At 43.4% G+C, this 25,824-nt stretch overlaps 1 protein-coding gene across 1 annotated transcript; it reads left to right on the top strand.

Annotated features, from left to right (window-relative positions):
• The first annotated feature begins 437 nt into the window (after positions 1-437).
• On the top strand, positions 438-24,824 carry LOC124009474 (fatty acid CoA ligase Acsl3-like). Its single transcript, XM_046321287.1, has 15 exons — positions 438-638; positions 7,379-7,927; positions 12,840-13,017; positions 13,103-13,212; positions 13,640-13,778; positions 14,129-14,279; positions 16,085-16,208; positions 16,539-16,610; positions 16,751-16,890; positions 18,394-18,566; positions 19,438-19,512; positions 19,690-19,881; positions 20,275-20,389; positions 21,855-22,012; positions 22,191-24,824. Exons 2-15 carry the CDS (start codon positions 7,565-7,567, stop codon positions 22,346-22,348), a joined length of 2,148 nt encoding a protein of 715 aa, XP_046177243.1. The 5' UTR covers positions 438-638; positions 7,379-7,564; the 3' UTR covers positions 22,349-24,824.
• The last annotated feature ends 1,000 nt before the right edge of the window (positions 24,825-25,824 follow it).

Genomic DNA, 25,824 nt, shown 5'->3' on the forward strand with positions numbered 1-25,824 from the left:
TTTTCCCAAAATTCTGACACAAATTATCAAAGAACAAGTGAGACAGATTCTCACCTTTTTTCACAGAAAACGCAGATATCATCAATAGCCACAAATTTGGACAACATAGAATTACATTAATATATCTTATGTCAAAATTTTAAAGTGCACTTCCTTAAATTTGTACGGTATACAATATTTGTAATGGCCTTAACCATGCATTTTTCTAGACAATGTCAAGAATAAGCATGTTCCAGAAAATGTTTCCTCTTGGTGTAAGTTGGTTTTGTGAATGGAGAATTTGTCTTATATATGTATTACAACAAGATTTCTCAAGCCTTCCAAACGAGGCAGGAGCTCTTCCTCTGACCGCCAGTAACCCTGTTGACATCACAGTTACCTCAAGCACGCGCCACCTTCAGCGATCCAATCGCAGGCAAGCGGACTGCCTTGACAACGTTTCGTTTCCCCTTCACTTCCGGGCTGATAACAAGGGCCGTTGATGCCCGCAGATTTTCATTAAAATATCTTAGTTTAATAAATACATTGGCGCCATAGCTGTGATGTTTTGGGAGTGATATGGTCACAAAGCCTACAAATGAGGTTGGTGTATTGACGAAATTATTCCAAGAGACGCAGGAATAGCGGGTGATGAAGAGGTGAGGTTGTATTGTCTGGGCTCTCGATTCTTGCAGATGTGCTGCGATGTTAGCTAACGTTAGCTGGCTAGCAAATTATATTTGGTTGCTTGCTACCAGTAGCTCTCTCGACGGATAATCCAATGTTATTTGGTGTAATTGAAATGAGACTCAATGGGTTACTAGCTAGTGTCGGCTTGCTTTTCTAGAAACTTTATTTTTTTATTAGTTAGCTGTGTGTGTGTCATCCACAGCTGTAATGCCGGGCTGTTGATTGTAACGTTAGATATATTTGATTGGCACTTTCCTGTCTGGTGACGTTAGTAAGCTAGTTCACTACGGTAGTTAACGTTATCTTACTGTGGTGTTGACAAAAGGGTTTCATCATGACATGTTGAGTGTGTTGATCTCCCCGTTTATATCACGTTTTATTACACGTTATCAGGACCTGGGTAACTGTTAGTTACCTAACTATTTGGTTTGTTTGTTATATTTTTAGTTAGTGAACGTTAACTATGTACCTGTAGCATATTTAGTTAGCATAGCCTATTTTTGCATAGATATGGAACAATTGTTCATCCAGCAATGTGGTAACGTTATTGTCTTTTGGCCTGCCACACTATCTAGCATTATAGACCCTGCTAAGTAGGACTAACCGTCCTCGCCATACCAGTAACGTTGCTCAAACAACTGCGTCATGGCAACAGACAATCACAAATGTCACATGACACATGTCTGGAGACGAGCCTGTGGTGTTTCCTTTCTGGGAGAAGGAGATGGTGTGTGCTGTGCAGATAACAACGACAACTAGAATATAATGATAGTGAAACCTTTCAGATAGGAGGTGATGACAGATTTGGAGTCTCGTGGGTATGGGCTGACTGAACCAGTTCAGGATGTAAGGTGGTCAGGTGCTTTGATTTGATTAACTTATGCCAATACTGCTATGGCACCACATTAGGCATCATTCACATCTTGTTAGTTCCAAATACTTTAACTGTTGTGCAAACTGTGTTTGTTATGACACTGGTGGACAGAGTGGTGGATTCCTCCAGATGATTTAACAACACATTCTCTCTCTATCTCTCTCTCTCTCTCTGTGTGTGTCTGTCTGTTTCAAGGACTCTATGAATGTTGTCTTGTCTTTACTTTGGGGTCAAGTGGAAGTAGAGTTTACACAGCAGAGGATGTCTTCTGGGTGATTGAGAGTTCTGTTTTCCAGAACCAGACTTGACCTAGACTATCCCTAACAATAACGGAACAACAGCTCATTTGTTTACAATTACAGGAGTAGAACTAGCTATATGCCGTTAGGCCTACATTTCAGTTTCATAGTTCCCGTTCAGCCATGTGGTCTGCAAGCCGTTATTACTCTGCGCCATGACTCATTTAAGTGGAGACCCAGAGTGGCCTAAAACTTGACTGGGAGATCTTTTGAGGTGTGTCCTTAAGCATTTATTAGACTCTCTACCATAGAGGCTGGACCTGTATTTCTGGTCTTATTTGTCAAAGCCTTTGATGAAGAGCTGTGAGACTTTGCATTAGTGGCTGTACTAGTTTAGACTAGTCTGACTTGGTGACCTCTGTGGGTTATTCCACCTCAAAAGGGGATTTTAACACCCACCATTTCAGATTTCTGAAATAGTTTCTGTAGTTAGTAACAGATACGATTAGCATTCCAGAAACAACATTTTCTTGAAATATAATTTGATCTCAGAGAAATTAAGCTAATTGATTGCACCCAAATTGGCCATTTTAATTTATAGGATTCAGATAATATTCATATATTAAATATAGTACCCAACATCCGATTTACACCAAAGTTCTTCCGACCAATGAATATACACATCTAAAGCGGATCCCCCACACCGCATGCCAATCCCACCCAACAACCAGTTCGCAGTTCTCTATGTGTGACAAGTAGTATGAAACTGTGGCTTGGAGTATTGCTTCTCCATACTATTTAATGTATTCCCTGTGAATCTGGTGATGTTTTTTTTCTCCCTTTTTTAGAGAAATTTCTAATTCAAGTCACTTGCATTATTTGCCAAAAAGTAGTGTGAAAGTACAAGGTTTTGACCACTAGATGCAGCTGTTCCTGCTATACCGCAACACTATTTTATCAATTGTGTTGGTCTCTTGTGTTTATTAAATTGATCACAACATTTCCTTTGCGACTTTGGGTAGAAAACCAATGGATTTGTCTCATTATGAAAATAAATGTTGTGGTCATACTCACAATTCAAGCCAGCAATTCAGTTTGTCCTAATAGCAACCTAATGCGTCAAACCAACTCTCCTTGAGTAGTCCAACAAGTGTCTGTTCTCTAAGGCTATCCCTATGCAATTCTCATACAAAGACTTTTCCTGGAAGCACAAAACTTTGATGGTGAAATGTGCTAAGGACTTCATTGTTGTGACAACCCTAATAAAATAATTAATTGCATGGCAGTCTTGTGTTTGTCAATACAGTTATTAGGAAACAACTCTATGTATCTGTGTCAGTCACCCATGGTATTGGGTTGGGTTTAATTCACACTACTTTCCCGAGTGGCGCAGTGGTCTAAGGCACTGCATCTCAGTGCAAGAGGTGTCACTACAGAACCTGGTTCAATTCCAGACTGTATCACAACCGGCCATGATTGGGAGTCCCATAGGGCGGTGCACAATTGGTCCAGCATCTACCGGGTTAGGGTTTGGCAGGGGTAGGCTGTCATTGTAAATAAGAGTTTGTTCTTAACTGACTTGCCTAGTTAAATAAAGGTTCAATTAAAAATACGTTAAAAAAAACACATTACAAAACACTATAGAGTGTGTTTTCAACTATTTCCATTGAAGACCATTTGAGACTATGACATTGAGAACATTAGAACTGCTGTGGCCTAATGGTTTGCTTGTTCATCAGAAATGGTCTAACCGTAACTAACCCAGACCTTTTTTTGAAGGGAATAAACCACACACAAAGTGGCCATTTCCTGGACACTGATTAAGCATAAAAGAAGGACAAACTGATTTGCTTTCACGGAGGACTGGCTTGAATTGTGAGGATGGCCACACAATTTATTTTTGTCATGGGCCAAATCTATTGGTTTTCTACCCAAAGTTACAGTTGAAACGGTGTGATCTCTTTAATAAACACTGATACCAGCAAAAATGGATAAAAGAGTGTGGCTGTATGGCTGAAACAGCTGCATCTCGTGTTCAAAACCTGGTGCTTTCACACTACTTTATGGTAAAGGATGCAAGCAACTTCAATAACTATTTTCTCTGAGCAGGAGGAAAACACTTCACTGAGAATACATTACATAGGATGAAGAAACAATATCAGAGCCGCAGAGAACTGATACTATATACTGGTTGTTGGGGTGGGATTGGCATGGGGTGTGGGGGCTCCGTGGATGGCTTTTGACTATTTTGGGGGGAATCCTCATGTCTTACTTACTCATTGTTTAAGAAAAAGGTTTGGTCCAAATCAGATATTAGGTACTATATTTATTGAATATTATATGAAATTCTATAAATTCAAATGGACGATTTGGGTGCAATCAATTAGCTTAATTTCTCAGAGATAAAATGATATTTTAACAAAATAGTGTTGCCGTAATGCTAATCTTATCTGTTTCTAACAACAACAAAAAACGATTTCAGAACAATCTGAGATGGTGGGTGTCATTGTTTTCTGAAATTACATGGAACAAACCTGTGTCGGTGTCAGAGTCATAGGCTGCAAGTTTTGAAGTCAAGAATGCATGACCATTGATCAGAGTACAGTATTCTCCTTTGAAAGGTCATGGGTTAGTCTAGCTTCCCACACAACCTAGAAAAATGTTTTCAGGGAAGTGTGTGTGAGACAGGGTGATTCTACTTCCCTATGCTCAACTAGGCCTATAGTCTCCCTTGAGATCAATTAATTTCTTTGGAGCAAAATCTATTGGGAGGAAATCTAGATCAAGTCTTGCCTGCAGTTACTATCAGCGTAGTAACAAAGCTCAGTCTCAATTTGTTATCTATAACCCAATCCTAGTTGTGAATAGGGCTGTTGCGGGAACATATTACCGCCACACCGGCAGTCATGGGTCATGACCGCAGTAAAATGCCATGTGACTGAGTCACGGTATTCCCCTTTTATGCACTCTGGACATGCTTTACTAGTACCCAGCTTGCTAACTACCATCAGGTCCTGATGGTCTGGTATTCAGGACTCTATTGTTCCTCCATCAGGTCCTAATGGTCTGGTACTCATGGCTCTATTGTGCCTCCATAAGGTCCTAATGGCCTGGTTCTCGGGGCTGATTTGTCCCTCCATCAGGTCCTAATGGTCTGGTACTCAGGGCTCTGTTGTTCCTCTAACCACTCTGACAGTAATGCAAGTGCAATCAAAAATCACATCAAACACTTATCATCATAACAGTATGGTGCTTTTAAAACTCAGCTCACTGTGATTGATTTGAAGAAAGAAGTTCAACAACAGGTTGAAACAGGATAAAACATGGTTATTGTGGATGTTGTTTCAAAGCCCAACACAACGAAATGGACAGCGCTTTCTAAGGTGGTGATTCTTTCAAAACAGTCATACGCATGTTAGAGCTTATACATATGTATAGGCTTATGACACCAAGCCCGAAAACAAACAATCAACCCTGAATTAAAATGATGCTTGTGCCGTTATACAATATATAACCTACTGCATATTACGCATGGCTGAAAAACATCAAACAAAACTGATTTAAGATGTCTTTCGTCTATATAATGGGTCTAGCCTATACTCTAAAATTTAAACAAATTCTAGTAATTGCCTTTGAGTGTGGACTGTATTAATATGCATACTGGATGGACTGGTTACCTTATGCTAGGAATGGGCCAACATTCTTACTGTGTGAAGCTTGTGGAAGGCTACTTGAAACGTTTGACCCAAGTTAAACAATTTAAAGGCAATGCTACCAAATACTAATTGAGTGAACTTCTGACCTACTGGGAATGTGATGAAAGAAATAAAAGCTGAATTAAATCATTCTTTCTACTATTATTCTGACATTTCACATTCTTAAAATAAAGTGGTGATCCTAACTGACCTAAGACAGGGAATTTCTACTAGTTTTAAATGTCAGGAATTGTGAAAAACTGAGTTAAATGTATTTGGCTAAGGTGTATGTAAAGTTCCGACTTCAAGTGTACGCAGCACAAATTGCTTGCTAGCTAGATAGCTAAGCTAACTACCTTGCTGGCTAGCTAGCCAGCTAACATTATCTAAGTGAGAGTGTGATGAGGACAGGGCAAGCTACTCACCTTCAGACCACCATGCCATCTCTCTCTCTCATATAGTTACCGAGGGCTGAATAATGTCCAATGAGCAGCACGTAGAGCGCCCTCTTCTGGCAACCGTTGAACATTTCTAGAAATGTCAGCAAATGAGCAGATGTATCTGTTTATTCTATGTATGTAATGCCAGTGCTTTATCTGTGTAATAAAGACCGATACAGATATTTCTGGGAAAGGCTGATGTCGGCCGATAAATAAAGATACTTGGGGGGGTTAAATAAAAAATGTGACTAAATTTAAAAATAATGTTTTTACTGACTACAGTTTTGTTCATGAATTACTAAGGGATTAAAATGCATCACTGTTGCCAAATCGGTGACTGAAAAATCTGTAACAGAATGACTTCAATGGAATTTGCTACAATGGGAAATCATAGTAGTCCCAACCCACAGTTGCAGTGTAGCACAGTACAGTAGAGTACATTACAGTAGAACACAGAATAGTACAGTAAAGAAAAGTAGAGTACAGTAGAGCACACGTGTAGAGTACAGTATAATGTAATATACTGTACTGAACCATACTCTGCTTTTCTTTACTGTACTGTGTGGACTGTACTATATTGCAGGGATCGCGTTAACGCAGAATTTAGCTTTTTTTTCAAGCCCCCCCAAAAACGTCTCTTCCATCCTCCAGACCACTCGCTCTCTGCCTGTCTGCGGGGGATGGTGTGGGAGATGAGGAAGTAGGAGATTAAGAGCACATTTTACGTTGAACATTTTATGTGGCTATTTTCACACTAGTTTGTTTGCTAATGTTCGAAGCAGAGTTCGATTATTTGTTACATTGTGGTTACATCGAAGAATGGAAAAAAAACGTATTTATAATGATTTATTCAGATGAGTGTCACGAGCTTGTCATTTTTCCTACGCACTTATAGCTCAACAAAGTTGAGTACTTGCATATTGAGGCTATATTATCGTTCAGATGAATGTTATTGTATGTGAGTATAATAACACTATGTTTTCACATAGCACCCTCTTGAACTGACCTGGATTTTCCTGCATTCTAGAACATTGAGTGGATCCATGTATTTATTGTCCATTTGTTTAATTAGAGGGCAGGGGAATCTATTAAAACACAGATTTTTGGCGGGTCTGTGTTTTGAAAATGCAGACGTTTGAATGCTAACGCAACCCCTGGTGTTTTTAAATTATTATTTTTTTTTTACATAGTGGTGCAGCCCAACCACAAGGGGGCGCAGCGGCCCTCTTACGTTCTTTTGAGAGAACCCTGGTCTGATGGAGATTACACTGCTTGCCTAATTTGACTATTATTCCAAGGAGATTAGAACCTTGTAGCCTAAATTCATTGCTGGGTGGTCTAACAAATGGTACATTACTAATGTGTTTCATTTTTAAAAATGCATTTGCGCTTTCTATCCCTCCCTCCCTCTCCGCTATGCCTGTCTTCATCTCTAAAGTGTTTTCTGTTCTCTCACTACAGGTGAACTGACTAAAACCAAGCTGTCTGTCAGTCCATCCATCAAGCGGATCTATCAGAGGAACCACCAGTGCATGTGAAGGAACACAATCAGTTTTTGAAAGAAGTGTTGGGGTGTATCCCTCACTTCCTGCCCCACCCACCTCAACTCAGACTCCACCCCGTGACCCTTGACCCCTGACATCCAAGATGAAACTAAAAGAGGACATGAACCCACTGCTGCTGCAGGTCTTCCGCTCGGTTGTCTGGGTCTACTCTGTCATCACCTTCCTGCCCTGGTACCTGCTCTCGGGCGCAGGAGCCAACCTAGACCGGGCGCGGCGGGTCAAGGCACGGTCAGTGAGCGGTCGCCCGGCGGGCCCTTACCGGGCGACCAACCATGAGGATGGTAGCCAGCAGAAGCTGGTGTCTTCCTTGCACCCAGGAGTGGACACCCTGGACAAGGTGATGGAGCATGGAGCGGCCAGGTTCCCAGAGAGGAACTGCCTGGGCACGAGAGAGGTGCTGAGCGAGGAGGACGAGCTCCAACCCAACGGGAAGGTCTTCAAGAAGGTGAGGAAGAGGGAGAAAAGTGGATTTAATTATCTTTCTTGATACAGTGACTTTGGAATGTATTCAAGACCCCTTGACTTTTTCCACATTTTGTTACGTTACAGCCTTATTTTAAAATGGATTAAATAAATAAAAATCCTCAGCAATCTACACACAATTGCCCATTTCTTAAAAATAGAAAACAGAAATACCTTATTTCTATAAGTATTTAGACCCTTTGCTATGAGATTTGAAACTGAGCTCAGGTGCATCCTGTTTCCATTGTTCATCATTGAGTTGTTTCTACAACTTTATTGGAGTCCACCTGCAGTAAATTAAATTGATTTGACATGATTTGGAAAATCACACACCTGTCTCTATGTAAGGTCCCACAGTTAACAGTGTGTGTCAGAGCAAAAACCAAGCCATTAGGTCGAAGCAATTGTCCGTAGAGCTCAGAGACAGCATTGTGTCGAAGCACAGATCTGGGGAAGGTTACCAAAAAATGTTTGCAGCATTGAAGGTCCCAAGAACACAGTTTCCTCCATCATTCTTAAATGAAAGAAGTTTGGAACCTTCCTAGAGCTGGCTGCTCAGCCAAACTGAGCAATTGGGGGGGAAGGGCCTTGGTCAGGGAGGTGACCATGAACCCGATAGTCATTCTGACAGAGCTCTAAAGTTCCTCTCTGGAGATGGGAGAACCTTCAAGAAGGACAACCATCTCTGCAGCACTCCACCAATCAGGGATTTATGGTAGAGTGGCCTGACAGAGGCCACTCCTCCGTAAAAGCCACATGACAGCCCGCTTGGAGTTTGCCAAAAGGCACCTAAAGTCTCACAGATCACGTGAAACAAGATTCTCTGGTCTGATGAAACCAAGATTGAACTATTTTGGCCTGAATGCCAAATGTCACGTCTGGAGGAAACCTGGCACCATCCCTACGGTGAAGCATGGAAGTGGCAGCATCAGGCTGTGGGGATGTTTTTCAGCTGCAGGGACTGGAAGACTAGTCAAAACAATTTAATAAATTTTAGAATAAGGCTGTAATGTAACAAAATGTGGAAAAAGTCAAGTGGTTTGAATACTTTCCAAAGGCTCTGTGTAATTTGTATGGGAAAGGCCTCTTTGCTATGGTTGCAGTAGAAGGACATTAGATGGCACTGTCTAACCCTGTTTGAAGGCAGCTGGTTTTTATAGGTAATTCTGGGGTAATACTGTCGTATAAGGAGACCTACCAGACATCGGTGTGTGACAGTTTAGTGGTGCGTACTTCTAGTATTAACAATGGTATTTTTATTTTTGGGGGTCAGCTATGAAACTAGCAGACAGATGCATAATCTCTGATCCCCCTTTTTGCCCCTACCATCCCCTACCCTGGTTGGAGGACCTGGTGGAAAAACAATACAATTTAAAATATACTGTGCCTTCAGAAAATATTCACACCCCTTTTTCCACATTTTGTTGTGTTACAGCCTTTTTTTAAAATTGACATTTTTTTGTCACTGGTCTACACAAATAGGGCTGACCTCAGTTAGTTGATTATTCAGTCAATAGGCTGTTGGCCGCCCGAGATCTCTTTAGTTAAGTTTTTTTATTGTGCACAAGACACCCGCCTGTTTCTCACCTGCCTCAGTGGACTAGTGCTTTGCGGAGGCCACAGGGATGGCACAATCCATCACTCTAAGATGCTACTGAAATTGTGTATGGTTATATTATGTATGGATAATGATGCATCACTAATAAATATAATATTATTTGATATCAAATGCGCCTCTCCCACATTGAATAGTGGTTGCTGTCCGCGGTTCTGAAACATAATCTTCAGTGCCACGTTGAATTGGCGCCTTTCCCTATATGTTGCTTTGTGCACAATAGCAAAATGATCCAGCATATTGGTGTTGAGAACAATGTGACGGAGGCAGCAGCGGTGTGAGGAGACGAGAAAACAACCCTAGCCTTAATTGTCTAAATTAAGGAGAGAGGAAACCCCAACCCAATTAGGTATATAATCAATAGCCTAACTGTTTAACTGCCTGGCTTTATAAATCATCCATATATACATCATATACATACTAAAGTATGTGGACAGCCCTTCAAATTAGTGGTTTCGGCTATTTCAGCCACACTCATTGCTGACAGGTGTATAAAATCGAGCACACCGCCATGCAATCTCCATAGGTAAACATTGGCAGTAGAATGGCCTTACTGAAGAGCTCAGTGACTTTCAATGTGACATCGTCATAGGATGCCACCCTTTCCAACAATTCAGTTCGTTAAATTTCTGCCCTGCTTGAGCTTCTCCGGTTAACTGTAAGTGCTGTTATTGTGATGTGGAAATGTCTAGGATCAACAACGGCTCAGCCGTGAAGTGATAGGCCATACAAGCACACAGTGGGATTGGCGAGTGCTGAAGCGCGTTGTGAATAAAAATGATTTGTTCTCGGTTGTAACACTCACTACCAAGTTCCAAACTGCCTCTGGAAGCAACATCAGGACAATAACTGTTTGTCAGGAGCCAAATCTGGGTTTAGCGGATGCCAGGAGAACGCTACCTGCCCCGATGCTCAGTTCCAACTGTACTGTTTGGTGGAGGAGGAGGAATAATGGTCCAGGGCAGTTTTGAATTGTTCAGGCTAGGCCCCTTGGTTCCAGTGAAGGGTAATCTTAATGCTACAGCGTACAATGACGTTCTAGACGATTTCAGCATGACAATGCCCCTGTGCACAAAGCAAGGTCCATACAGAAATGGTTTGTCATGATTGGTGTGGAAGAACTTGACTGGCTTCACCGATCCCTGACCTCAACCCCATCGAACACCTTTGGGATGAATTGGAACGCCGACTGTGAGCCAGGCCTAATCACCCAACATCAGTGCTCGACCTCACTAATGGTCTTGTGGCTGAATGGAAGCAAGTCCCCCCCAGCCATTTCCAACATCTAGTGGAAAGCCTTCCCAGAAGAGAAGAGTGGAGGCTGTTATAGCAGCAAAGGAGGGACCAACTCAATGAACATGATTTTGGAATGAGATGTTTGACGAGCAGGTGTCCACATACTTGTAGTGTATTACATATATTTTTTTAAACTGGATTCGAACCAGGGACTGTTGTGACGCCTCAGGTACTGAGATACAGTGACTTAGACTGCTGTGCCACTCGGGTGCTCAATGTAGTGTATCTACAGAAATAAGAACGATCCTGCTTCTGTTGCCTGTTTGGGTGTTTTGTTTAGTAGCCTACTGATTCTGTTAGCGCCAATCATTGCTATGCTGCATCACCAATCTTATTTTATTGCTATGCTGTAATAAAGGCTTTTATTTTTTTCATTTTTTTTAACAAACTCTGTTATTACTTACCATTTATTTAGTGTTTATACTGTTCCAAATAATCAGAAAATAGTAATAATAATAATAATAATAATGTAATCTAACAGCACCTGTTTGGCACACATAGGCCTAATATTCACACAGTGTTGGCTACAATATACCCCCCTTTCCTGGATCTACAGTAGTTTTCACAGCTAAATCACATGTCTTCCACACATCTAACTTCCCCTTTCCCTCCTGAGCAACCAGCAAACATTCCCCCATTTCAAGTTTCATTTTCAGGTCTTCCGCATCCATTTTGCTATGTTCAGAGTTTATAACCAATTTTATAATGTGAAACATTATAATCATGTTTCACGTAAAGACGGCAAGAGTTTAGGGAATGTCTTTTCCTAAACAAATGTGGGATTTGGGTAACAACTTTTCAGTCAGAGAATCAAGTAAGAAACTAAATGGCTGTAATGATGGTGCAGCTTCAGCACGGACAGCTCGATAAACGCTTGCTGTGCTGTGGTGCTTGTTCACTGCAGCAAGGAGGGGAGAGAGAGCGACAACCTTACTCAGTCACACAGGCATTCGCTGTCATTTAATTTTTTTAACACCGCGTGGCCATCGGTTTCCCTCTGAGTCATTAGTGTGTCTTAATTATTTAATCAAACGATGTGACTACGCATCAGACAAGCTTATTCAAACACATAGCTGGTGTCTATGGAAAAATGCATGCATTTAAAATGTAGACCGATAGACCGACGACTCTCGCTCGACAAAGGTTTTTCTTAGCCGGGGAGAACAAGTATTTGATACACTGCCGATTTGGCAGGTTTTCCTACTTACAAAGCATGTAGAAGTCTGTAATTTTTATCATAGGTACACGTCAACTGTGAGAGACGGAATCGAAAACGAAAATCACATTGTATGATTTTTTAAGTAATTAATTTGCATTTTATTGCATGACATAAGTATTTGATCACCTACCAACCAGTAAGAATTCCGGCTCTCACAGACCTGTTAGTTTTCTTTAAGAAGCCCCCCTGTTCTCCACTCATTACCTGTACTAACTGCACCTGTTTGAACTCGTTACCTGTATAAAAGACACCTGTCTACACATTCAATCAAACAGACATGCTTTGTAAGTAGAAAAACCTACCAAATCGGCAGTGTATCAAATACTTGTTCTCCCCACTGTAAATGGATGTCGTACGAGGAGGCCTACCAAGCAGCAGTATATTAGTGTTAACAGTGTATGTGGTTGTGTTATCTCTAGGTGATCCTGGGGGAGTATCAGTGGATGTCGTACGAGGAGACCTACCAAGCAGCAGTATATTAGTGTTAACAGTGTATGTGGTTGTGTTATCTCTAGGTGATCCTGGGGGAGTATCAGTGGATGTCGTACGAGGAGGCCTACCAAGCAGCAGTATATTAGTGTTAACAGTGTATGTGGTTGTGTTATCTCTAGGTGATCCTGGGGGAGTATCAGTGGATGTTAACAGTGTATGTGGTTGTGTTATCTCTAGGTGATCCTGGGGGAGTATCAGTGGATGTCGTACGAGGAGGCCTACCAAGCAGCAGTATATTAGTGTTAACAGTGTATGTGGTTGTGTTATGTCTAGGTGATCCTGGGGGAGTATCAGTGGATGTCGTATGAGGAGACCTACCAGGCAGCAGTGTGTTTTGGCAGTGGGCTGGCCGCGCTGGGCCAGAGGCCTCAGTGTAACATCGCCATCTTCTGTGAGACCAGGGCCGAGTGGATGATAGCAGCACAGGCCTGCTTCATATACAACTTCCCATGTGAGTGTTTATTTTAGACCGTAGCACACTATAGCAACACACACACACAATGAATCTCTAACTCCAGTCTGTGTCTTTCTGACAGTGGTAACGTTGTACTCTACTCTGGGCGGAGCGGCCATTGCCCACGGTTTGAACGAGACTGAGATCACCCACATCGTCACCAGCAAAGACCTGCTACACAGCCGTCTCAAGGTCAGCTCTGCTCGCCTTGTCCTGATCACTTTCTGCAATGCCATATGAGACAGTACACACTCCAGCCAGATAATACCATTTTTCCACATTTTAAATAGTCTTGCCTATATATATTACACGTTGGAACAGTTGCCCACTTACAGCACTTGAGCAGACAGTCTAAGTGTTGACAGTCAGTGTGTTTGAGGGGATCCGTTTGTACAAGGCAATGCGTAGAATTGCTAGTCTTAATGGCATAATGAGCAGTTATTTGGAATGCGAGATGATTTGTAGATCATAGACTACATTGATTCTATTCAGTCCGACTGCAATCTCCAGTCAATAGCCAATTTGTAAGTCGCTCTGGATAAGAGCGTCTGCTAAATGACTTAAATGTAAATGTAAATGTACTTTCTCTCCTCCCTCTCCTCCTGCCATCTCCTCCCAGGACATTCTGTTGGATGTGCCTCGGCTGCAGCACATCATCGTGGTGGACAGTAAGCCAACCAGTTGGCCCGGCTTCCCCCGCGGCATCATGGTCCACAACATGGACGCCGTGCAAGAGCTGGGCTCCAGACCCGACAACAGTAAGGAGGGAGAGCGTGGGTGTGTGAGGGGCTTGTGTGTGTTTGGGTCTACGTGTTGTCTGACTTGGTACAGTACTTCTGCCCTGTGGTCTTAGCAACTCAAATGTAATCTGACTTCCAGAACCACAGTTTTTTTGTACCTGAATAGCCCTCTCTGTCATATCCTATTAGCCCTGTGCTATGTGCATGCCCTCTCTTGAAAGAAAGATCGATAGCCGTTCTCTGATGCCCCCGCATTGTGCAATGTTCTGACCCAAAAGTCTCTTTGTGTGACCTCTTTAACGTCCCTGCTGCCTCCCCCTCTCTCTCTCTCTCCCTCTCCCTCTATCTCTTTCTGTGCGCGTCTGTAGTGGCGGTGGCGCGCCGGCGGCCCGTGCCCTCTGACATCGCTGTCATCATGTACACCAGCGGCTCCACGGGCATCCCCAAGGGCGTCATGATCTCCCATAGCAACATCATCGCGGGCGTCACAGGCATGGCAGAGCGCATTCCAGACCTGGAGTACGTACAGAGAACTATGGTGTCTTCTAGATTGACTGCTAATTGTTTTTGACTTTTCTCTCTCTCACTGCCACTCTCTTTCCCCCCTGTGTGCCCTGATCACTGTTTTTCTCCTTTTCTGTTTTCCTCATTCATCTGTTTTCAATCTCTCTCTCTCTCTCTCTCTCTCTCTCTCTCTCTCTCTCTCTCTCTCTCTCTCTCTCTCTCTCTCTCTCTCTCTCTCTCTCTCTCTCTCTCTCTCTCTCTCTCTCTCTCTCTCTCTCTCTCTCCATTTGCCCTACAGAATGTAAATGTCTCTTTCTCTCTCTTTCTATCCATTTGCCCTACAGAATGTAAATGTCTCTCTCTCTCTCTCTCTCTCTCTCTCTCTCTCTCTCTCTCCATTTGCCCTACAGAATGTCGTCTCTTTCTCTTTCTCTCTCTCTCTGTCTCTCTCCATTTGCCCTACAGAATGTAAACGTCTCTCTCTCTGTCTCTGTCTCTGTCTCTCTCTGTCTCTCTCTGTCTCTCTCTGTCTCTCTCTCATCTCATGAATATCTCTGAGTGTCCTGCTCTTCATCTTCTTTTCTCTATATTAGTACCAGTCAAAAGTTTGGACACCTCCTCATTCAAGGGTTATTTTCTACATTGTAAAAAATAATAGTTAAGGCATAAAAACTATGAAATAACACATGGAATCATGTAGTAAGAAAAAAAGTGTTCAACAAATCAAAATATATTTTATATTTGAGATTCTTCAAATTAGCCTTGATGACCGCTTTGCACTCTCTTGGGCTTTCCCTCAACTCGCTTCTTGAGGAATGTTTTTCCAATAGTCTTGAAGGAGTTCCCACAAGCTGGGCACTTGTTGACTGCTTTTCCTTCAATGTGCCTTCAATTTGAAATAAATCACCACAGCGTCACCAGTAAGCACCATCACACCACCTCCTCAATGCTTCACGGTGGGAACCACACGTGCAGAGATCATCCGTTCACCTACTCTGCGTCTCACAAAGACATAGCGGCTGGAACCAAAAATCTCAAATTTGGACTCATCAGACTTATGTCCATTGCTTGTGTTTCTTGGCCCAAGCAAGTCTCTTCTTATTATTTGGTTTCCTTTAATAGTGGTGTATTTGCAGCAATTCGACCATGAAGGCCTGATTCACGCAGTCTCCTCTGAAGAGTTGGTGTTGACATGTGTCTGTTAGTTGAACTCTGTGAAGCACTTATTTGGGCTGCAATTTCTGAGGCTGGTAACTAATGAACTTATCCTCTGCAGCAGAGGTAACTCTGGGTCTTCCTTTCCTGTGGTGGTCCTCATGAGAGCCAGTTTCATCATAGCGCTTGATGGTTTTTGCGACTGCACTTGAAGAAACCTTCAAAGTTCTTGACATTTTCCACATTGACTGACCTTCATGTCTTAAAGTAATGATGGACTGTCGTTTCTCTTTGCTTATTTGAGTTGTTCTTGCCATAATATGGACTTGGTCTTTTACCAAATAGGGCTATCTTCTGTATACCACCCTTACCTTGTCACAACACAACTGATTTGATCAAACGCATTAAGAAGGAAAGAAAGACACACCTGCTAAGTGAAATGCATTCTAGGGGACTAAAGCTGGTTGAGAGAATGCCAAGAGTGTGCAAAGCTGTCAAGGCAAAGGCTGGCTACTTTGAAGAATCTCAAATATGAAATATATTTTGATTTGTTTAACACGTGTTTTTGGTTACTACATGATTCCATATATATATATATATATATATAGTTTCTGTATGTTTGGCAGTTGATTAAAATGTTTTTTTGTTTGTTTCCATTCGTGCAGTGAGACAGACACCTACATTGGGTACCTGCCACTGGCCCATGTTCTGGAGCTGAGTGCAGAGATGGTGTGTATCTCTCACGGCTGTTGCATCGGATACTCCTCCCCACAGACGCTAGCAGACCAGGTGAACACACACACACACACACACACACACACACACACACACACACACACACACACACACACACACACACACACACACACACACACACACACACACACACACACACACACACACACACACACACACACACACACACACACACACACACACACACACACACACACACACACACACACACACAGAGAGAGAGCGAGACAGTAAACCAAGGCTCAACAACACATGCGGTATGTAGGAACCCTCTATTGGAGCTCCTCCTCTATTAGAGAACAGGCCTAGCTGTGCTTTACTCCTAGTCTGATCCTTCTCTCTCTCTCCTCTCTTCCTCCCCAGTCGACTAAGATTAAGAAGGGCAGTAAAGGAGACACCAGTGTTCTAAAACCTACACTCATGGCTGCTGTACCGGTAAGCACTAAAGCTACCGTAGAATATATATATATATATGCATTTAATATTCTGTAAGATACGCATAGATTTTTACATTTTTTATTTGAAGTGGTGTTTTGTCCTCTTTCCTTCTCTGTCCCTCGTTCTCCCTCCTGTAGGAGATCATGGATCGGATCTATAAGAATGTGATGACAAAGGTGGAGGAGATGAGCAGTGTGCAGAGAACCCTCTTTGTATTGGCCTACAACTACAAGATGGAACAGATCACCAAGGGCTACAAGACCCCGCTCTGTGACAGGTCATACACACACACACACACACACAGTCACACACACAGTCAATGGGTAATGATTGATAGAGAGTCTCCAGGAGGTTGAACTAGGACTGTGGCGGCCATGACATTGTGTCAGCCAGTTATTGCCATGCAAAAGACTGCCGGTCTCAAGGTAATTGACCGTTAATTGTGCCATTATTTTATATTATATGGTTTTATAGTAAGAAGAATATAATTGAACTTGGCTGAATAAAATAGAAAGGATATTTTTCCCTTTCCGGAGCGAGTGCGCAGATGAAGTGGCTCTGTTGAGCGTAAAAGTGATCATTTGAAACAGATCCTATACGCTAGATTGAGTCATTTGGCAACTTGTGAGAGATACAAACCTTTGAATGTCGTATAAATCAAAACATGTAATGGGGCCTCATGGAACGGCTAAAGGCTTTTTGGTGATTTAAGAACGTCGCAAAGAAAAGCTTGCGCTCTGTTCCTTGTCTCAGGCTGCACAGACCGTTCTCTCACCAAGTGATCATATTATCACCCATCAGACTATTCTCAGTGTAATATTGTCTTTACTAATATATTACTTAATATTTAGAATGGCCCATTATCAAATGGGCAGGAAGAAAAAAAGACTATGCACACGAATAGGCCGCTTTCCCGCCTGTTGGTTGGGGTAGGCTACTGCAGTTATTTCACTCCAGGCATCAACCACTGTTTGAGGAGCATGCAGCCTCTCACTGCATGACAGGTGATATTGCGCCCAAACCCTATGCCATGGGCTCTCCAACCCTGTTCCTGCAGCTACCCAGGGCTTTATTTAGGAAACCTAGTGAAATCTGTTCGAGAACATCGAAAATAACATGTTTTCACAATGAAATATAGAGTATTTAATGAAACTGTCGACAGCCCCTCTCTCTGCGCGCTTGAGAAAGGAATGAAGGAGAGAGGGGATGGAGATGGAAACGTACGGTGGTGAGATATTCTGTAGCTGAAGGTAATGGATCACCCCAAAGAAATCTCTATTACTTAGGCTATTCAAAATCAAATACAAATTCACTATTGTAGGTGAACTGTAATCCGCCCTGCACAATCAATGCACCAACAGCATTGCCTTGGCCTCTATGTTCTTTCCCAGACTCATGGATTGAAATGTTGGAGCATAGCACAAGGTAACCAGTCCATCCAGTATGCACATTAATACAGTCTACAGTCAAAGGCAATTACTAGAATTGGTTTAAGAAGTCTTTTTTTCTGCGGTGCGTAATATGCGGTAAGCTATGTAAAGGAATACTGAATGTCATAATCATTATTTTAATTCTGGGTTTTTGTCAGGCTTGGGCTCATATATAGACGTATGCAATAATGAAACGCAACAGCCTTCTCGATATTGCTGTGGCGGTGCCTGCGTTTAAACAGAAACCTAAGGTTCACACAGAGGTTATTATGAATGACTTGTTGTTTACCTTGGTGTTATTCTCATCCTCTGACTCACTGTCATCCTCTTTCCTTCTCTCCCCTCTCCAGTCTGGTGTTTAGGAAAGTGCGCTCGTTGTTGGGGGGTCACATGAGGGTGCTGTTGTCAGGCGGAGCGCCCCTCTCTGCTGCCACCCAGCGCTTCATGAACATCTGCCTCTGCTGTCCCGTGGGCCAGGGCTACGGCCTCACCGAGACCTGCGGAGCTGGCACCATCAGCGAGAGTAAGAGAACGGGAAGGAGAGAGGGAAATAAGGGGAATGAGTAAGGGGGATAGAACGGAGTGAAGGGGACGGGAAGGAGGAAGTCAGCCGGGGCTACTGCCTCACCGAGACCTGCGGAGCTGGCACCATCAGCGAGAGAGGGTGAGGGAGGGAGGGTGGATGGATGGAGGCGGTAGGTCCAAGAAGAAGGGAGGGAGAGTGGATGGAGGCGGAAGGTCCAAGAAGAAGAAGAAGGGAGGGGGTGGATGGAGGCGGAAGGTCCAAGAAGAAGGGAGGGAGAGTGGATGGAGGCGGAAGGTCCAAGAAGAAGAAGAAGGGAGGGTGGATGGAGGCGGAAGGTCCAAGAAGAAGGGAGGGAGAGTGGATGGAGGCGGAAGGTCCAAGAAGAAGAAGGAGGGAGGGTGGATGGAGGCGGAAGGTCCAAGAAGAAGGGAGGGAGGGTGGATGGAGGCGGAAGGTCCAAGAAGAAGAAGAAGGGAGAGTGGATGGAGGCGGAAGGTCCAAGAAGAAGAAGAAGGGAGGGTGGATGGAGGCGGAAGGTCCAAGAAGAAGAAGAAGGGAGGGTGGATGGAGGCGGAAGGTCCAAGAAGAAGAAGAAGGGAGGGTGGATGGAGGCGGAAGGTCCAAGAAGAAGAAGGAGGGAGGTGGATGGAGGCGGAAGGTCCAAGAAGAAGAAGAAGGGAGGGTGGATGGAGGCGGAAGGTCCAAGAAGAAGGGAGGGAGGGTAAAAGAGAAGGAAATGTGTAGACTTCTGCTGCCTGATGGAAGAGAGGAATGGGGGGCACAATAGAGAAAGCCAGGTGATTGTACACGGTAATGTGATATGCTATGTCGTTCTCACGTGTATTATTTTCCTCTCTCTATTTGTCAGTGTGGGACTACAGCACAGGCCGGGTCGGCGCTCCTCTGATCTGCTCCGAGATCACCCTCAAGGACTGGGAGGAGGGTGAGTCCCTCCATAGCACTGTGACTGCAGAATTGGTGATATTAGGGGGAGGGCTGGGAGGGTGGAAGTGAGTGGGGTTGGGGGCTAGGGTGGATGAAAGTTATATTGGAAGGGATGGGCGTGGGGCTGAAGATGCTTTGGGCATAGACCGCGTCCTCTTCTCCTGATCTTCTCCAGGCGGTTACTACAGCACAGACAAGCCACACCCGAGAGGGGAGATTGTAATCGGCGGGCCCAACGTGACTATGGGTTACTACAAGAACGAGGTGAAGAACCGCGAGGACTTCTTCGTGGACAGCAACGGCCAGCGCTGGTTCTGTACAGGAGACATCGGGGAGTTTCACCCAGACGGGTGCCTCAAGATTATCGGTGAGCAGCCCAGAAAAAAGAGCCATTTTTAGAGAGAGCCCTATGATATTTTGTCTATCTATGGATTTAAATACATACAAGTCAGGATGAAAGCCAGATCCTCCAAATTTTCCCCAGGTGAATTAACAATGCATACCAGTACAGTTAACTGAGGGTGACCTTGTGGTTAACGTCACCGCCCTCGGGCACATAGAGGATGATTCCCTTGTCTGCGTGGACACGAATCTACCAGCCATATACTCCTCCCCTTCTCTCTGTATCCACTTCATACCCATCTCTGTCAAAAACAATCACATATGAAAGGATTCACGTATATAAACGACAGATAAATGCCTCCCAAAGGCAGATGTATATAAATCTACCTTAGCAATCATTTGTGTTCCTTCTGTGTAGATCGTAAGAAGGATCTGGTGAAGCTCCAGGCTGGGGAGTATGTGTCTCTGGGGAAGGTGGAGGCCATGCTGAAGAACTGCCCTTTCGTAGACAACATCTGCGCCTACGCAAACAGGTAACAATGCACATATTAAATACCGCTCGGGTGACTGGAGTCTCTCTCTATAACCCTTGAGTGTACAAAACATTAAGAACACCTTGCTATTATTAAGAACGAAAGCGTCACTCAGAGATGCCGGCCCATGTTGACTCCAATGCTTCCTGCAGTTGTGTCAAGTTGGCTGGTGGTCCTTTTTGAGTGGTGGACCATTCTTGATACACACGGGAAGCTGTTGAGTGTGAAAAACCCAGCAGCGTTGCAGTTCTCAAATCAAGTTGTAGTAGTCACATGTGCCGAATACAACAGTGAAATGCTTACTTCCAAGCCCCTAACCAACAATGAAGTTTAAAAAATGCAAATAAGAATAATAAATAAAAGTAACAGTCATTGAAGAGCAGCAGTAAAAAAAAGCGAGACTATATACAGGGGGCACTGGTTAGTCAAGGTAATTGAGGTAATATGTACATGTAGGTAGAGTTATTAAAGTGACTATGCATAGATGATAACAGAGAGTAGCAGCGGTGTAAAAGAGGGGGAATGGGGGGTCAATGCAAATAGTCTGGGTGGCCATTTGATGAGATGTTCTGGAGTCTTATGGCTTGGGGGTAGAAGCTGTTAAGAAGCCTCTTGGACCGAGACTTGTTGCCCTGGTACCGCTTGTCATGCGGTAGCAGAAAGAACAGTCTATGACTTGGATGGCTGGAGTCTTTGAACATGTTTATGGCATTCCTCTGACACTGCCTGGTATAGAGGTCCTGTATGGCAGGAAGCTTGACCCCAGTGATGTACTGGGCTGTTCGCACTACCCTCTGTAGTGTCTTGCGGTCGGAGGCTGAGCAGTTACCATACCAGGCAGTGATGCAACCAGTCAGGGTGCTCTCGATGGTGCAGCTGTGGAGCCTTTTAAGGATCTGAGGACCCATGCCAAATCTTTTCAGTCTCCTGAGAGAACTGTTTTGTCGTGCCCTTTTCACGACACAAAACGGTGCCTCTGGCACCTACTACCATACCCCGTTCAAAGGCACTTAAATAGTCACCCTCTGAATGGCACACAGACACAATCCATGTCTCAAGGGTTAAAAATCCTTCTTAACCTGTCTCCTCCCCTTCACCTACACGATGAAGTGTATTTAACAGGTGACATCAATAAGGGATCATAGCTTTCACCTGGTCAGTCTGTCAAGGCGTTGATTGGCTGTTTCTCCTTGTCAACTTGTTCTGTCTCTAGTCACAATGTCTCCATCTGCTGTCTGTCACCCACTTTCTACCTCTCTCCTGTCTCTTTGTCTTTCCGACTCATTGCTCTCTCTATCCTTCATCCTATTCTGGCCCGTCTTTCTCTCTCCATCTTTGCCTTTCATTATAATAATAACTAGAATGATGATGATGATAATATAAAAAGGAATTATACGAATCAACTGTGTTTTCTAAATAAAACAATAACACTGTCTCTCCATTTCCTTAACTCTCTCCGTCCCAGTGACCAGTCGTACGTGATTGGCTTCGTGGTGCCCAATCAGAAGCAGTTAATGGCGCTGGCGGAGCAGCGAGGGTTACGGGGCAGCTGGGAGGAGATCTGTAACAACCCTGACATGGAGAGAGACGTTCTCCACATCATCACAGAGGCCGCTCTGTCAGGTAGGATGGAGGGATGGAGAAGACGATGAGAGACGGGTGGAAGGAGGAATAGAGGTTTCTGGTTGTAACATATGAGTACTGTTTCTCCATCTTTTTGTCCCTTAGCGTTGAATTGTATTTCTCAACCCCAGCTCATACATTCGTCTCTAAAGTCCCGTGTTGTTTCCCCCCCCCACAGCCAAACTGGAGCGCTTTGAGATTCCGAGGAAGATCTGTCTGAGTGCAGAGCCTTGGACACCGGAGACTGGCCTGGTGACCGACGCATTCAAACTCAAACGCAAGGAGCTCAAATCACACTATCAGGAAGACATCGAGAGAATGTACGGTGGCAAGTAAACACACACACAGGCATACGCAAGGAATCTAACAAGCACTATCTAGATGACATGAAAACTGGAGAGAATGTACGGTGGCAAGTAACACACAAACCGACACAGCCCCCCCCTTCCCAAGACAAAAGACAGAGGGGCCAGGCCAGTTCGAGCAGCATCAGTTGCTTGTCTTCGTCGAAAGTTTTTCGGGGTCTGTGTGTTGCTATGACGACGCTGGCATCATGGCGTGACTCGGCCTTGACACGGAAAATGACACGTTAATCTAGTCCCACTCCTCCGCTCCTCTCCTACGTTTCTCCTTCCCTTCTCTCTCCTATCCTCCATCTAGCATGGTCTTCGGCCTCTGTGTGTAGTCCAGACACCTGTTAGTAGAAAGGATGTTTTTTTTGTGTGAATGTGGCCTGGATCGTGTTCATTAGGCATCAAACGGAAGAAAACTGACTGAAACAGGGAGGGACGACCTGAACTTGTCCAACAAGAAACGTTTTGCTATGTTGTGCACTAATGAATACGACTCTGAAAAATGAGGCCCTTCGGTTTAAACGTTCCACATCCAGGTTTGAATCTATGCAGGGATCCCTTTTATTGTATAAATGTTTTGGGATGTGGTGATGTTTTGTTCATGTTTCGTTGTCTTTCTTTTTTTAACGTAATCGGTTTGTCTTGGTTAATTTCCGAAACCTATTCGATGAACATCTTGTATCTGAGAGAAATGAAACCATAAGATTTTTGTAACGCAACTCACATTTTTTTATTTGCTTTCCTTATTTCTTGTTTTTCTCTGAATGGTTTGTTTCTCATTTATCTGTTACCAAACTGACATTTCCCTCGTCTGCCTCTAGGTCCTGAAGGTTGCTTCTATTCTATGGAAAATATGTGTTTACTGACTTGACTAGATGAAGTCCTATTATGTCACTTTGTTACAGTGTGCCAGTGATGGAATCTCCTCCCTGCTCTGTGCCCCTGTGTGTGGCTACGGGCTGATGTGATGTGCCTGGGTTGGCTGGTGGAACCTGTTTCTCATAATGTAGCCTGATCCTGGATCGGTTTTTACTTTAGCCACCTCCTCTTGACTATTTGTGAGATGTCATGAGTTGACCCAGGCAAGAAATGATCTGGGACCAGGTAAGCAATGATGGTGTCCGGGGGGGGGGGCCTACGGGGTAGTAGGATGCAGTTGCCCTACGGGGTAGTAGGATGCAGTTGCCCCGTAAAGCTGATCGAAGTTTAGCTTCTCTTCCCTGTGGTTGAGGCTAGGATGGGGAGAGGACAAGCTGATCCCTGATCTGTGCCTAAAGGGCAACTTCTCAGCACGTGACACCAATCCTACTGAGACCCTTATTCATTTCTACTCTGTCACTTAACCAGTAGGAGGCCGTCTCTGCCACTGGTTCATCTTTGAAACAATCTGTATAGTAATGTCCAAATTTACAGAGGTATGTATGTGTGATTTGTGCTGATGTTTGGGTGTGTGTGTGCGTGCGTTCTCTGACCCTGAGCTTGTTCCCTATGTCTCTGTGAAGCCCGCTGCATGCCCACCCCACCTGACCTGTAGAAGTCTGTTACCTTTCAATGTTTCCTCCAGCAAAACGATGTTACATACACAAGTGTCCTGCTAAACCAGGTCTGTGGCTCCATAAACCATGTTATCACCAGGACGATCTGGTTCCGTAAAACCACGTAGATTGTCTTTATCGACATGGGTCTAAACCTGCCGTTTTTACTCCCTAAAATGATGACCCGTGTACCACATGGACGTCTCCTAGAAGAGCCAATGGCTCCCAGTCCAGATCTGTAGCCGTTTGCCTTTTTTAGTTGCTCTTCGGCAGACTGTGTGTTTGTGTCATCCAACGGTAGGTCCCATCTACCCCGATATCCCTGTTCGTATTACAGGAATGCATTGTCCTATTTCTTTGTCATAGCTCTCGTTACTGTTCCTATTATTGATGAAATATGAAATGCAGATTGAATGTGCAATATTTATACGAAATATAAATTCTAAAACCTAAAGTATGTAAAGGAAAAATGCACAGAGAGAGCGAGCCCCTTCACAGTGTATGAATGTGTGGGTGTGGGCCCGTCTCTTTCCAATTAAATGTACAAAGAAAACCTAGAGGACAGGCGGATGGACAGAAAACATTGTTGTAGAAGTAGTAACATATAGCCTCTTTATGGTGTGATATTAGTGCCAACAGAAATGTCATCTGAATTCAATCATCTTGAATTAATTCAGATTTGTTGGCAGTAATATGACTCTATACTTATTTTTCTGTATTGTGAAAGTGCTGTACCAATTATAGTAATGAAGACTAATATTTTGGCCTTGTAAAAGAAAAATACAATGGTGAAGAATAAGGCACTACAGGTGAACAGATTTATGTCTCCGGGAAGTTATTTGGGCTGCATGATTCCTTGTGAATGCACTATATACATTTGTGACGTATAATGTATTCAGAAATAAAGTCCAAGATGAAAAGTCATGTGGGCAATTCCATACGAGATATGTCATCCTTGGAAAGGTACTTTGGGGTAAGGAGGTTTGGCATACCTTTTTAAAGTTGAAATCATTGATTTAAAAGTTGGAAAGTTCATGACATTTTTGCTTTGCCCAGGCCTTTTGAAGATATGACCCATTTTATACATTAGTTGACGTTAGAGGACATAACTAACTGTGCAAATCACCAGCAGAGGGAGTTCTGAATCCGTTCCCACGTGAACTGTGTTGTAGATGCTCCAAAAATAGATCATCATTTCAAAAGTAGCAAAGTGACCACTCTGGAAATGTTATGTACTTGTAGAGTATATTGTTTTCAAACAATTTCCAATACTGAACGAAATTCAAGTGTACTTTTTGAGACATTTACGATAAGGCCCGGGTAAGGCCAAAATTTCACAATTATTTTGGGTAGAGATGTCAATGGTATTCCAGACAAAATGAAGTTTTTATTGATTACATTTCAGGAAGATTAAAAGCATCATAAATATCTCTGGGCGAATCTCGTTTGGAATTCCACGTACATTATAGGCTGCCATATATGTATTGTCTGCAAATGAATTACTGTGTGAGCAAAGTACAGTATATACCGTAGAAGAAGAACAGCTTGGATATTTAGCACAAGGGATATTTCAGCATTTGAAAAGGACCCTCTGTTTTGGGAAGTAGTCCAAAACACTGATAATGTTAAGAATGAGGAACCCAGGTGCAGGCTGGTTCCCGTTCTTCTTACCGTTCCTGATATTTCATTGGTTCTTTGTATTCAATTCCCAACCAATGTCTGTCCAGTCTGCTGCTTTGCTATCCCAGGCCACAATTGGTTAAGAAGATTTGTTCATAGGAATATACAAATAGCTGTATCTTGAGTGTTTCTCTGAGGTTATACACATATACACATACATGCATACACTACCATTCAAAGGTTTGGGGTCACTGAGAAATTTCCTTGTTTTTAAAAGAAAAGCAAAAGATTTTGCTCATTAAAA

The sequence above is a fragment of the Oncorhynchus gorbuscha genome, linkage group LG22, assembly GCF_021184085.1.
Source record: "Oncorhynchus gorbuscha isolate QuinsamMale2020 ecotype Even-year linkage group LG22, OgorEven_v1.0, whole genome shotgun sequence".
NCBI lineage: Eukaryota > Metazoa > Chordata > Actinopteri > Salmoniformes > Salmonidae > Oncorhynchus > Oncorhynchus gorbuscha.